A 13,670-nucleotide genomic window follows, 5' to 3' on the forward strand; every position below is an offset into this window, starting at 1 on the left:
TTACAGGCAATTTATTCCACATTTTTCTACCATTGTGGCTCCTATCGTGGCTTTAACCAAAAAAAATGCTGATCCCAAGTCCTGGCCTCCTCAAGCAGAAGACGCCTTTAAACGACTCAAGTCTGCCTTTTCTTCGGCTCCCGTCCTCTCCAGACCTGACCCTTCCAAACCCTTCCTATTGGAGGTTGATGCCTCCTCAGTGGGAGCTGGAGCTGTTCTTCTACAAAAAAATTCTTCCGGGCATGCTGTCACTTGTGGTTTTTTCTCTAGGACCTTCTCTCCAGCGGAGAGTAACTACTCCATCGGGGATCGAGAGCTTCTAGCCATTAAATTAGCACTTGAGGAATGGAGGCATCTATTGGAAGGATCAAGTTCTCCTGTTATTATCTACACCGACCACAAGAACCTCTCCTACCTCCAGTCTGCCCAACGGCTGAATCCTCGCCAGGCCCGGTGGTCTCTGTTCTTTGCCCGATTTAATTTTGAGATTCACTTTCGTCCTGCCGATAAGAACATTAGGGCCGATGCTCTCTCTCGTTCCTCGGATGCCTCAGAAGTTGAACTCTCTCCGCAACACATCATTCCACCTGACTGCCTGATCTCCACTTCTCCTGCCTCCATCAGGCAGACTCCTCCAGGAAAGACCTTTGTTTCTCCTCGCCAACGCCTCGGAATCCTCAAATGGGGTCACTCCTCCCATCTCGCAGGCCATGCGGGTATCAAGAAATCTGTGCAACTCATCTCCCGCTTCTATTGGTGGCCGACTCTGGAGACGGATGTTGTGGACTTTGTGCGAGCCTGCACTATCTGTGCCCGGGATAAGACTCCTCGCCAGAAGCCCGCTGGTTTTCTTCATCCTCTGCCTGTCCCCGAACAGCCTTGGTCTCTGATTGGTATGGATTTTATTACTGATTTACCCCCTTCCCGTGGCAACACTGTTATTTGGGTGGTCGTTGATCGATTCTCCAAAATGGCACATTTCATCCCTCTTCCTGGTCTTCCTTCTGCGCCTCAGTTGGCTAAACAATTTTTTGTACACATTTTTCGTCTTCACGGGTTGCCTACGCAGATTGTCTCGGATAGAGGCGTCCAATTCGTGTCTAAATTCTGGAGGGCTCTCTGTAAACAACTCAAGATTAAATTAAATTTTTCTTCTGCATATCATCCCCAGTCCAATGGACAAGTAGAAAGGATTAACCAGATCTTGGGTGATTATTTGCGACATTTTGTTTCCTCCCGCCAGGATGACTGGGCAGATCTCCTCCCATGGGCCGAATTCTCGTATAACTTCAGGGTCTCTGAGTCTTCCTCCAAATCCCCATTTTTCGTGGTGTACGGCCGTCACCCTCTTCCCCCCCTCCCTACTCCCTTGCCCTCTGGTCTGCCCGCTGTGGATGAAATTTCTCGTGACCTTTCCATCATATGGAGAGAGACCCAAAATTCTCTCTTACAGGCTTCATCACGCATGAAGAAGTTCGCGGATAAGAAAAGAAGAGCTCCCCCCGTTTTTTCCCCTGGAGACAAGGTATGGCTCTCCGCTAAATATGTCCGCTTCCGTGTCCCTAGCTACAAGTTGGGACCACGCTATCTTGGTCCTTTCAAAATTTTGTGTCAAATTAATCCTGTCTCTTATAAACTTCTTCTTCCTCCCTCTCTTCGTATCCCTAATGCCTTTCACGTCTCTCTTCTCAAACCACTCATCCTCAACCATTTTTCTCCCAAATCTGTTCCTCCCACTCCTGTTTCCGGCTCCTCGGACATCTTCTCGGTCAAAGAAATTTTAGCTGCCAAAAAGGTCAGAGGGAAAAATTTTTTTTTAGTGGACTGGGAGGGTTGTGGTCCTGAAGAGAGATCCTGGGAACCTGAGGACAACATCCTAGACAAAAGTCTGCTCCTCAGGTTCTCAGGCTCTAAGAAGAGGGGGAGACCCAAGGGGGGGGGTACTGTTATGCCGAGCGCTCCGGGTCCCCGCTCCTCCCCGGAGCGCTCGCTTCACTCTCCCCGCGGCAGCGCTCCGGTCACGTCCTCTGACCCGGGGCGCTGCGATTCCGCTGCCAGGCGGGATGCGATTCGCGATGCGGGTAGCGCCCGCTCGCGATGCGCACCCCGGCTCCCCTACCTGACTCGCTCTCCGTCTGTTCTGTCCCGGCGCGCGCGGCCCCGCTCCCTAGGGCGCGCGCGCGCCGGGTCTCTGCGATTTAAAGGGCCACTGCGCCGCTGATTGGCGCAGTGGTCCCAATTAGTGTGTTCACCTGTGCACTTCCCTATATCACCTCACTTCCCCTGCACTCCCTTGCCGGATCTTGTTGCCTTAGTGCCAGTGAAAGCGTTCCTTGTGTGTTCCTTGCCTGTGTTTCCAGACCTTCTGCCGTTGCCCCTGACTACGATCCTTGCTGCCTGCCCCGACCTTCTGCTACGTCCGACCTTGCTTTTGCCTACTCCCTTGTACCGCGCCTATCTTCAGCAGCCAGAGAGGTGAGCCGTTGCTAGTGGATACGACCTGGTCACTACCGCCGCAGCAAGACCATCCCGCTTTGCGGCGGGCTCTGGTGAAAACCAGTAGTGGCTTAGAACCGGTCCACTAGCACGGTCCACGCCAATCCCTCTCTGGCACAGAGGATCCACTACCTGCCAGCCGGCATCGTGACAGGAGTTTGGGGAGCTTGTGACGTCATAGCCCTGCCCCCTCATGACATCACGCCCCACCCCCTCAATGAAAGTCTATGGGAGGGGGTGTGACAGCAGTCACGCTTCCTCCCATAGACTTGCATTGAGGGGGCGGGGCTATGACATCACAAGCTCCTAGAACCATCTCCAGTGTTTGGAACAGTTTGATCCAAAGGCTGAGCAGCGGAATACCCCTTTAAGCCTTTTGATTGCACCACTGTGTTCATGAGTGGCCAAGAATATACAGCTCTATCTTCCATGCCTGCACTTGTGAAGGGCTTGTTGAGGTCCGGTGAGTGAGTTTCTTTTGAATCTTCAGCCATAACGAACTTCCAAGCCCCTGCAGTGGACCAGCTTCACAGCAGCGTCTCCGTTTTTTAATCTATTGGTTTTACTGTCCCTAATAGGGAATTTATTAAACTCCAGTGGTGCAGTTGTGAGAACAGATAGAGTTCCGAATTTTCAGAGTAGTAGAGAAGACATCACACATGCCTGAGAGACTGCAAGGTGGGGAAGTGCTGCAAAACAATGGTGAGTTCTGTGCGGAGTCCGTAATGGTTTATATAGTTTAGGTGAAGATAGAATTCAGAATCTGAATAATTCTATCTGTTCTCATAACCGCATCACTGGAAGTTAATAATTGCCCTATTAAGGACCGGAAAAACAACAGTAGATTAGAAAATGTACACTATATGCCACTATTGACTCCCCACACCACTGTTGTGCAGCACTTCCTCACCGTGCAGGCTCTCAGGTGCTGGAGGTTAATAGACCTGACTGGGACAGGAAAAACATCAGATTAAAAATGCTCCTGAGTTGCGAACTATGGGCACAGTAGGAGTGGCCGAACAAGCAAATATTCACTTCTCTAAGTGCTAAGATATTTTGAGAAACTATATAAACCATTACTGACTCCGCACAGAACTCACCACTGTTGTGCAGCACTTCCCCACCTTGCAGTCTCTCAGGCATATGTGATGTCTTCTCTACTACTCCGAAAATTCGGAATTCTATCTGTTCTCACAACAGCACCACTGGAGTTTAACCTAATCCTTGTATCTTCTTCTCTTAAAGCCACTTCTGGTACTACAGGAGTTCAGCTTCAGGGTAAACTGAGTGACAGTCAGGCGCTTCACCTGCAGTATCTAGATCTAGTCAATTCTTATTCTAGTCAATCCTTTTTCTTTTGACTAGAATAAAAAGGAATCTTCCTCATAATATAGTAAGCAGGAAAGTATGTATCCTGATCAGGAGGATATATACTTTATAAATACTGCACTATGAGGACTGGAGACATATAGGGATTATTTATTGTACATTCAATCACCTTATGTAAAGTACTACTACTACTATCTTCCTGAATACTGTACAAAATACATATGAAATATGCGGAGAGAGTGAAGACATATAACGCTTCTTCAATTTATGTGGAAGAACTTAGACTAGTATGGTAGTTTATGACATGTAAAAAAGAGTAAGCATGGAGTTGACCCCCACAGCCAGCACCCAGCATTTGGAACAAAATGTTCTGAATGCTGGGGCAGTGGACTACCCTTTTAACTACACAGCATAGTTCCCCCCACATTATATTGGCAGTATGGTTCCCCTCACATTAGGTTGGCAGTATAGTTCCCCCACATTAGGTTGGTAGCATAGTTCCCCCCACATTAGGTTGGCACCAAAGTTAACCCCACATTAGGTTGGCAGCATAGTTCCCCCCACATTAGGTTGGCTGCATAGTTCCCCCACATTAGGTTGGCAGTTTAAATCCCCCACATTAGGTTGGCAGTATAATCCCCCCACATTCGATTGGCAGTATAGTTCCCCCCACATAAGGTTGGCAGCATAGTTCCCCCACATTAGGTTGCCAGTATAGTTACCCCACATTTGGTTGGCAGTACAGTTCCCCCACATTAGGTTGGCAGTATAGTCCCCCCACATTAGGTTGGCAGTATAGTCCCCCCACATTAGGTGGGCAGTATAGTTCCCCCACATTAGGTTGGCAGTATAGTTCCCCCACATCAGGTAGGCAGTGTCCCCCACAGACATACAGCCTCCAGCCATATAGAATGTATATTAATCTCAGGGGGGGCAATTGCCCCGTTGCCCCCCCCCCCTCCCCTGGATCCACCACTGGTCCTGCAGCATTTCCTATGGCATTGCACAGCTTGTATTCCTCATGCACCTGCTCCCCTGGCTTTCTTTTGCAGTCAGTACAGCAGAGGCATTCAGCTTCTGTTGTGTGCCAGAGGTCTCTAGTGTTTTCGTCCTGCTTTCAGGGCATCCTCCTGCCTGAGCCATAGTTGTAAATTGCTATGAAGGATCTTGAGCCAGATTTGTGTCATTTTCATTGATAACGTAAATTGTTGACAATGATTTGCATTGTCAACTTTCATTGATAACATTGATTAATCGTTGCAGCCCAAATGGCTTGCAAGCATGACAAGATATCAGTTTTACATTGCATATAGTGTCCCATTTAAATGTCAATTAGTAGTAGTTTAGGGTATGCTTTAAAACCATTGCTACACTATTCATATATTTACAGTATAAACATTTCTTTGTTATCTTGGAATGATAAAAATGAGTATTGCATAGGATAAATATTCAGGTAAATCAAAGCCAAAGGAAGTAATATGGTTTATAGGTGTAGTGTTGACATTCACCCACCAGAGGGCAGTGGACATTCCTATTTACACAATCTGAAGAAAGTTTGATTCCCTTTTTGAAAGTATGCAGACAAAGCCTGTACAACTATTCAATGTTGTGCGCAAAATGAATGATAAAGTGAGTTCTTTTCAGTACAGACCGACATTCCTCACTTTTTCTTATTATTTTGCATGCTTTGTTTTGTGTTACTAATACATTAATGTGACAACTTCACAAAGCTGTTATGTAACAGGGAATTAAATATGACTAATGTATTTTAGCACACAGAGATGTGCTAAAATAGCATGATTTTCTATGTTGAAAATACAGGGGTGGAGCTTCGCAGGGGGCCCTTGTTTTTAGTGTTGTCAGTCCGCCCCTGTAAGGAGGAATGCAGGTGATGTGACAATGTACTGTAATTGCACTGCCTGCATCGCCTGTGGTGCAGGGAGACAAGGGTTCTTGGTTACACCAATTAAAGGGTACCTCTCATCAAATAAACTTTTGATATATTTTAGATTAATGAATGTTGAATAACTTTACAATAGCATGTTAATGAAAAATATGCTTCTTTCTATTGTATTTTTCCCAATCAGTCCCGTCAGCAAGCATTTCTGACTCATGCTGGAGTCCTAAACACTCAGAGCTGCCAGCCTGCTTTGTTCACAGCCAAACAGGCTGTGAACAAAGCAGGCTGGCAGCTCTGAGTGTTCTCCTTTGTGAACAAAGCAGACTGGCAGCTCGTAGTGTTTAGGACTCCAGCATGAGTCTGAAATGCTTGCTGCCAGGACTGGTAGGGAGACCCCTAGTGGTCATTTCTTCAAAGTGGAAAATTAAATAGAAAGAAGCATATTTTTTAATAACATGCAATTGTAAAGTTATTCTACATACATTAATCTATAATATATCAAAAGTTTTTTTGATGAGAGGTACCCTTTAAATTTATTTAAACGGGTTCAGGATTCTCTTTCTCCTGGTTCCTTGAACAACTGGCTCTGGAGATCTAGCTGGATTTCTCCCCTGGCCGTCACTTTCCATTATATGACTAATTCCTCCACAAAAAAGATTGCAATGAATTTATATGTTACTGTACCTGCCATGGAAATTCTCCCTTTAGACTGTCTTCCCCACCAACAATCTTAACGTTCGGATCGACTATTTCAGGCACAATAGCATCTGAACCTTCATCTGATTTGAGATTTTCTGTTGAGTTGTGGTAAATAATAGAAGTGGAGTTATAGTCTTCAAAATTGAGGATTGAACGGGTTACATCTTTTGGTATAGCTTCTGGTGCAGTAACCTTTCCACAGGGATATTTTACTGTGAAAAAAACAAACAAGACATCTGTGAGTGAATGAAGTCGATGGAGGTCTATTTCTTCCCAATAGGTAGAAAGGTTGCTCCAGTAAGAAGGAAGGTACAGTGATCCCTCAACTTAAAATGGCCTCAACATACAATAGTTTCAACATACAATGGTCTTTTTCTGGACCATTGTAACTTGAAACCAGACTCAACATACAATGCTATGGAATCTGTGAAATGTGTCAAGGGCTGGAAGAACTGACCAATCAGAATGGATATTTCACTGGTAAAACCCGTGTATTCCTAACTGGTGTCTGGTATCGCCCCCTACAGTACAGGGAGGTATTACATGTTCTGTACTCTTTACCTGTACCAGGGTTAGCTGCTCCTTTGGACATCAGGTGAGGGCGGCTCCATATTACTTCTTTTTTTTTTTTTTTTTTTTTGGGCATTGCGTGTCCTGTACAGGACCCTGAAGAAGCTTCTGTCCTCTACATAGACCAGTGTTTCCCATAGAGGGTGCCTCCAGCAAAACTATGCTGGGAGTTGTAGTCTTGCAACAGCTGGAGGCACCCTCTTTGGGAAACACTGAAATAGACAGTGATTTACAGCTCCCAGCAGATCTTTATTACTTTTATATGTAAGGATTTGCTTTATCTATATTAGTTATCTACTTATTTTTCTTTAATCTTCACTTTTTCCTATTTTTGGATGACATTTTGTTGGCTTCAGAACCAATTACCAGGTTTCCATAGAGTTCTGGTCTCAACATACAATGGTTTCAACATACAATGGTCGTCCTGGAACCGATTAATATTGTAACTTGAGGGACCACTGTAGTTGCAGGTAGTTTCCCCAGTATACAGATGCCCCCAGTAGGTAGTTCCCCCAGTATATAGGCCCCCAGTAAGCAGTCCCCCACCCCTGTACATAGGCCCCCTGTAAGTAATTTCTCCTGTAGATAGTCTCAATAATAGGTACTTTCTCCTTTTCCCTTGTATATAGGCCCTCAATAGGCAGTTTATCTTTGTAGATATGGCCCAGTAGGTAGTTTCCCCTATAAATAGCCCCCCCCCCCAGTAAATATTTCCCCCCTGCAGATAGACCCCTGTAGGTAGTTTCTTACTGTAGATAGCCCCAAAGTAGGTGGATGTCCCCTGTGGAGAGCTGCACATCTCGTGACCTGAGACAAATCTGTTTCTTCTAGTGACAGAAAATGTTCCAGTAGTAAGAGATCTGGGAGATTTATCAATACCTGTGCAGAGGAAAAGTTGACCAGTTGCCCATGGCAACCAATCAGATTGCTTCTTTCGTTTTTGAAAATGCTATTTCAGAAAATAATAATAATAATAATAATTGTGAGGTTCTTGGTAAACATCTAGGGGAGGATTTATCAAGCCATGTGCAGAGTAAAAGTTGACCAAGAACTTCACAATTGATATAATTTTTTTTTCTCAAATAGCCAATTGTCTACATTGCCTATATTTGCCTCTATCTATCTATCTACAGTCATGGCCATAAATAATGGCACCCCTGAAATTTTTCAAGAAAATGAAGTATTTCTCACAGAAAAGGATTGCAGTAACACATGTTTTGCTATACACATGTTTATTCCCTTTCTGTGTATTGGAACTTAACCAAAAAAGGGAGGAAAAAAAAGCAAATTTCACATAATCTCACATCAAACCCCAAAAATGGTCTGGACAAAATTATTGGCACCCTTAACTTAATATTTGGTTGCACACCCTTTGGAAAAAATAACTGAAATCAGTCGCTTCCTATAACCATCAATAAGCTTCTTACACCTCTCAGCCGGAATGTTGGACCACTCTTCCTTTGCAAACTGCTCCAGGTCTCTCTTATTGGAAGATCTCTCCACAGGTGTTCAAAGGGATTTAGATCTGTACTCATTGCTGGCCACTTCAGAACTCTCCGGTGCTTTGTTGCCATCCATTTCTGGGTGCTTTTTGATGTATGTTTGGGGTCATTGTCCTGCCCGAAGACCCAAGATGGACACAAACCCAGCTTTCTGACACTGGGCTGTACAGTGCGACCCAAAATCCGTTGGTAATCCTCAGATTTCATGATGCCTTGCACACATTCAAGGCACCCAGTGCCAGAGGCGGCAAAACAACCCCAAAACATCATTGAACCTCCACCATATTTCACTGTAGGTACTGTGTTCTTTTCTTTGTTGGCCTCATTCCATTTTCGGTAAACAGTAGAATGATGTGCTTTACCAAAAAGCTCTGTCTTGGTCTCATCTGTCAACAAGACATTTTCCCAGAAGGATTTTGGCTTACTCAAGTTCATTTTGACAAAATGTAGTCTTGAATTTTTATGTCTCTGTGTCAGCAGTGGGGTCCTCCTGGGTGTCCTGCCGTAGCGTTTCATTTGACTTAAATGTCAACAGATAGTTCTCGCTTACACTGATGCTCCCTGAGCCTGCAGGACAGCTTGAATATCTTTGGAACTTGTTTGGGGCTGCTTATCCACCATCCGGACTATCCTGCTTTGACACCTTTCATCAATTTTTCTCTTCCGTCCACGCCCAGGGAGATTAGCTACAGTGCCATGGGTTGAAAACTTCTTGATAATCTTGCGTACTGTGGACAAAGGCAAATCTAGATCTCTGGAGATCGACTTGTAACCTTGAGATTGTTGATATTTTTCCACAATTTTGGTTCTCAAGTCCTCAGACAGTTCTCATCTCCTCTTTCTGTTGTCCATGCTTAGTGTGGCACACACAAACACACAATGCAAAGACAAAGTGAACTGCTCTCCTTTTTATCTGCTTTCAGGTGTGATTTTTATATTGCCCACATCTGTTATTTGCCCCCCAGGTGAGTTTTAAGGAGCATCACATGCTTGAAACAATCTTATTTTTCTACAATTTTGAAAGGGTGCCAATAATTTTGTCCAGACCATTTTTGGAGTTTGGTATAATATTATGTCCAATTAGCTTTTTTTCCCCTCCCTTTTTTTGGTTTAGTTCCAATACACACAAAGAGAATAAACCTGTGTATAGAAAAACATGTGTTACTGCAATCCTTTTCTGTGAGAAATACTTCATTTTCTTGAAACATTTCAGGAGTGCCAACACTTAGGGCCATGACTGTATCTGTCTATCTATACAGCTATCTATCTCTCTACCTATCTATCTATCTTTCTATCTATTTATCTATCTAATATATTCTAGAAGAGCAGCATAACTATAAAAACCTTGTTACAATAGCAATGGTGTTCATAGACATGAAGCCTTAGTGAGGGGCTCAGCATCAACAAAAAGTAGATCTCCACAGCACACAGATTCAGGTGATGAAAAAAATGCAAACTTGTTGCATGATAAGCATACAAAGACAGCTTTGTTATGGTCAGCCTAATGCCGCCATTTTTAAGCTTGCCATTCTGACTGAGTTTGTGCAGCAGGATGACTCCCAGTCACCATAGTAACCCCTATGCCTGGAGCTGATAGGACACAGCTGATCCGCCCTACACTGGAGCCCTATGTGTGTGTGGTGTCCCGGTACCGCATCCTATACGGTCCCCATAGCCAGAGTCCCTAGGACATAGGGATCCCTGTCATTTAATTAACCCCTTGGCGCCTCTATTTCTACTAATAGACCAGTGGTCTATATAAGGTTAATGTAAATATAATGATATATCTAAATAAATGGTTAATTACCTGTGCCATAGCGTTGCAGGACCTGCGGGTCATGTGACTAGGTGAACTCTATGGTATTAAGCTTAAGGACCTTTGGAGGCCCTGTGACGTAAGCAATCCCATTACTCTCTGTAATGGTGAGTGGCAGATGTTCGGACCAGTCGGATTTGCCCCGCCCCCTGCCCATATAAGGGAGCGGCGGCCATGTTTATCTCTCTTTCCTCGTGGGCTGTCATGAGAGAAGGATCTGCGCAGCAACTAACGCAGTGAGTTAGGCCCGAGCCTTGCGGCAACGGCTGAACAATTCTAAGTCTAGAGTGTATCAATCCCCAGACACTCTGCAGCATCACCGGACCTAATAATACCCCTAAATCCTGACGGATCTGCAAATATCTACCCTAAATTCTGAGACTGTGTGACCAGCTCAAGGTCCACAACAACTGCCAGTCACTAAGCAAGATAAGGACTGTTTATATGAGACTGTTACTGTGCCTTGGATACTGCAAGCACTTAAGTAAAGTTGTTCAAGTTCAATCTCTTTGTGGACCTTCAGTCATTTCATGCACCTATCGTTACTGGGAAGGGCGGCAATAGGCCGGAGCATTGACTCAGCATACCAGCCCTCAGCCTGGCATCACAAACTATAGGGTTAACATTAACCCCTCCTATACCGATACCATACCACCACTACCATACACCCCCCAAGGGCTACCACATGTGTACTCAGCTGACCTGGTGAGTGAGTGCTCCCTGACACAAACATGATGGTTTTATCTATGCACAGGTGGAGGAATTGAATATATAATCATTGCTGATCTATAGGAATTGTATAATACGAGCACTGAGCACTTTATATTTAACTCATATAATGCATTTTTATATGGATAAGATTACACTATTCTTTGTAGCACTTATACCATGTGTATACCTCTTATATCATGTGTTGATTTTGTGGAATGTATTTTGTTATTTGATTGATTCACATATGTTTTCTGATTGGTGCCCTATTTATGTGTGTTAGTCTCTGTTTGTACACAGCCTGAGATAGACCAGGTTGAGCTGGTTGAAAAGTCGCTTTTGTGAAGACACTTTCATGAAGGGGAGGGGGGGGGGGAGCAGGGAGTAGTGAGCCCTAACTGTCCCTACAACCGCTGTCCCTTCCTATTACCCATCCGCCCTAAGACACAGATCGACAACTACGAGGATGGACCCGATACTGTCCTAAAGTGGGCGTTAGAGTCAAACAGGAAAACAGGGCAGGAAAACAAGTCAGGAACATAATGGAAATACTACATAGCTACGAACAGATAGCCGGGACCCGTGGCTAATAGCGCGCGGCATTGATCTCTGTGCCACGCGCTATTAACCCTTTAGACGCGGCGTTCAAAGTTGAACGCCGCGTCTAAAGTGAAACCGAAAGTATGCCGGCTAGCTCAGTGGGCTGTTCGGGATAGCCGCGGTGAAATCGCGGCATCCCGAACAGCTGACAGGACAGCGGGAGGGCCCCTACCTGCCTCCTCGCTGTCCGATCGCCGAATGACTGCTCAGTGCCTGAGATCCAGGCATGAGCAGTCATGCGGCAGAATCATCGATAACTGGTTTCTTATGAGAAACCAGTGATCAATGATAAAGATCAGTGTGTGCAGTGTTATAGGTCCCTATGGGACCTATAACACTGCAAAAAAAAAGTGAAAAAAAAGTGAATAAACATAATTTAACCCCTTCCCTATTAAATGTTTGAATCACCCCCCTTTTCCCATAAAAAAAAAACACAGTGTAAATAAAAATAAAAATAAACATATACGGTATTGCCGCGTGCGGAAATGTCCGAATTATAAAAATATATCGTTAATTAAACTGCAGGGTCAATGACGTGCGCCCAAAAAAATTCCAAAGTCCAAAATAGTGCATTTTTGGTCACTTTTTATATCATGAAAAAATGAATAAAAAGTCCTATCAATGCAAAAATGGTACCATTAAAAACTTCAGATCCCGGCGCAAAAAATGAGCCCTCATACCGCCTCATACACGGAAAAATAAAAAAGTTATAGGGGTCAGAAGATGACAATTTTAAACGTATACATTTTTCTGCATGAAGTTATGATTTTTTCCAGAAGTGCAACAAATTCAAACCTGTATAAGTAGGGTATCATTTTAATCGTATGGACCTACAGAATAAAGATAAGGTGTCATTTTTACCGAAAAATGTACTACGTAGAAACGGAAGCCCCCAAAAGTTACAAAATGGCGTTTTTTTTTTCAATTTTGTCTCACAATGATTTTTTTTTCCATTTCACCGTAGATTTTTGGGCACAATGACTGACGTCATTACAAAGTAGAATTGGTGGCGCAAAAAATAAGCCATCATATGGATTTTTTTGGTGCAAAATTGAAAGAGTTATGATTTTTTAAAGGCAAGGAGCAAAAAACGAAAATGCAAAAACGGTAAACCCCCCGGTTCTTAAGGGGTTAATGTATGCAGAATAACTTTCCAATAGCATGTTATTAAAAAATATGCGTCTTTCTATTTAATTTTCTACTTTGAAAAAATGACCACTAGGGGTCTCCCTACCAGTCCTGGCCGCAAGCACTTTTTATAGATTTCAGACTCATGCTGGAGTCCTAAATCTCAGACTGCAGCCGGGACACAGACAAGCTCAGCACTGCTCCCTGCCTGTTTATCAGACCGGCAGGAGCCAGCACTATACTCCTGACTCTACCTTACTGCATGCCCTCATTCATTTTACTATCTGAACTCCAATCTTTCTTCTCTCTGCACATGAAGTTGTACACAGAGAGGAGAAGATTCAGAGCTGCCGGCTGCTGTGTTCACAGCCTCTATGCTGGGCCACGCCCCCTTCCTCCCTCACACTAGGACGGCTGAATGAGCAGCCAAGAAGACAATAATTCAGGTAGAAAGAAGGGTTTTTATATGAAAAGAAAAACATGGATAGTGTCAGTGAGAGTCAGGGACAGATGGGGGGATTAGGGAAAGTTTAGATCATGATAGGTAAGCCTCACCACAAGCTGTTCACTGGTCCAAAATAAAACAGATAAGTGGGAGATTAACGCCTGTGTCATCTGCAGGATCTCTTCAAAACTGTATGTGGCAGGAACATAGGGAAGATCCTCCAGCTTGACATACAGTGAGAGTAGTGATGAACGGCAGTGGCCATATATGTCCTATGTTCGCGAAATTCGCATATTCGCTATGTTCGTTCACTTTTTTTTCCATGCGAAAATCGTTTAAATTCGTATATTGCCATGCGCGATTATATCTTTTAACTTACACTATACCCTACACTGGAACCTATCTGCTAAACTAACCTACCCAATTTAAAGGTAAAATAAGGGAGGGATCAGTGTCCTCTGGAAGTGCCGATGTTCA

At 44.2% G+C, this 13,670-nt stretch overlaps 1 protein-coding gene across 1 annotated transcript in view; it reads right to left on the reverse strand.

Moving 5' to 3' along the window:
- F9 (coagulation factor IX) overlaps positions 1–13,670 on the reverse strand; it is a 91,929-nt gene that overhangs the window by 23,212 nt on the left and 55,047 nt on the right. Inside the window, exon 6 of the mRNA XM_056538224.1 lies at positions 6,410–6,636. Within this exon, the coding sequence (XP_056394199.1) occupies positions 6,410–6,636 (227 nt within the window). The remainder of the gene's footprint in view (positions 1–6,409; positions 6,637–13,670) is intronic.

The sequence above is a fragment of the Hyla sarda genome, chromosome 9 (genome assembly GCF_029499605.1).
Source record: "Hyla sarda isolate aHylSar1 chromosome 9, aHylSar1.hap1, whole genome shotgun sequence".
NCBI classification, from domain to species: Eukaryota; Metazoa; Chordata; class Amphibia; order Anura; family Hylidae; genus Hyla; species Hyla sarda.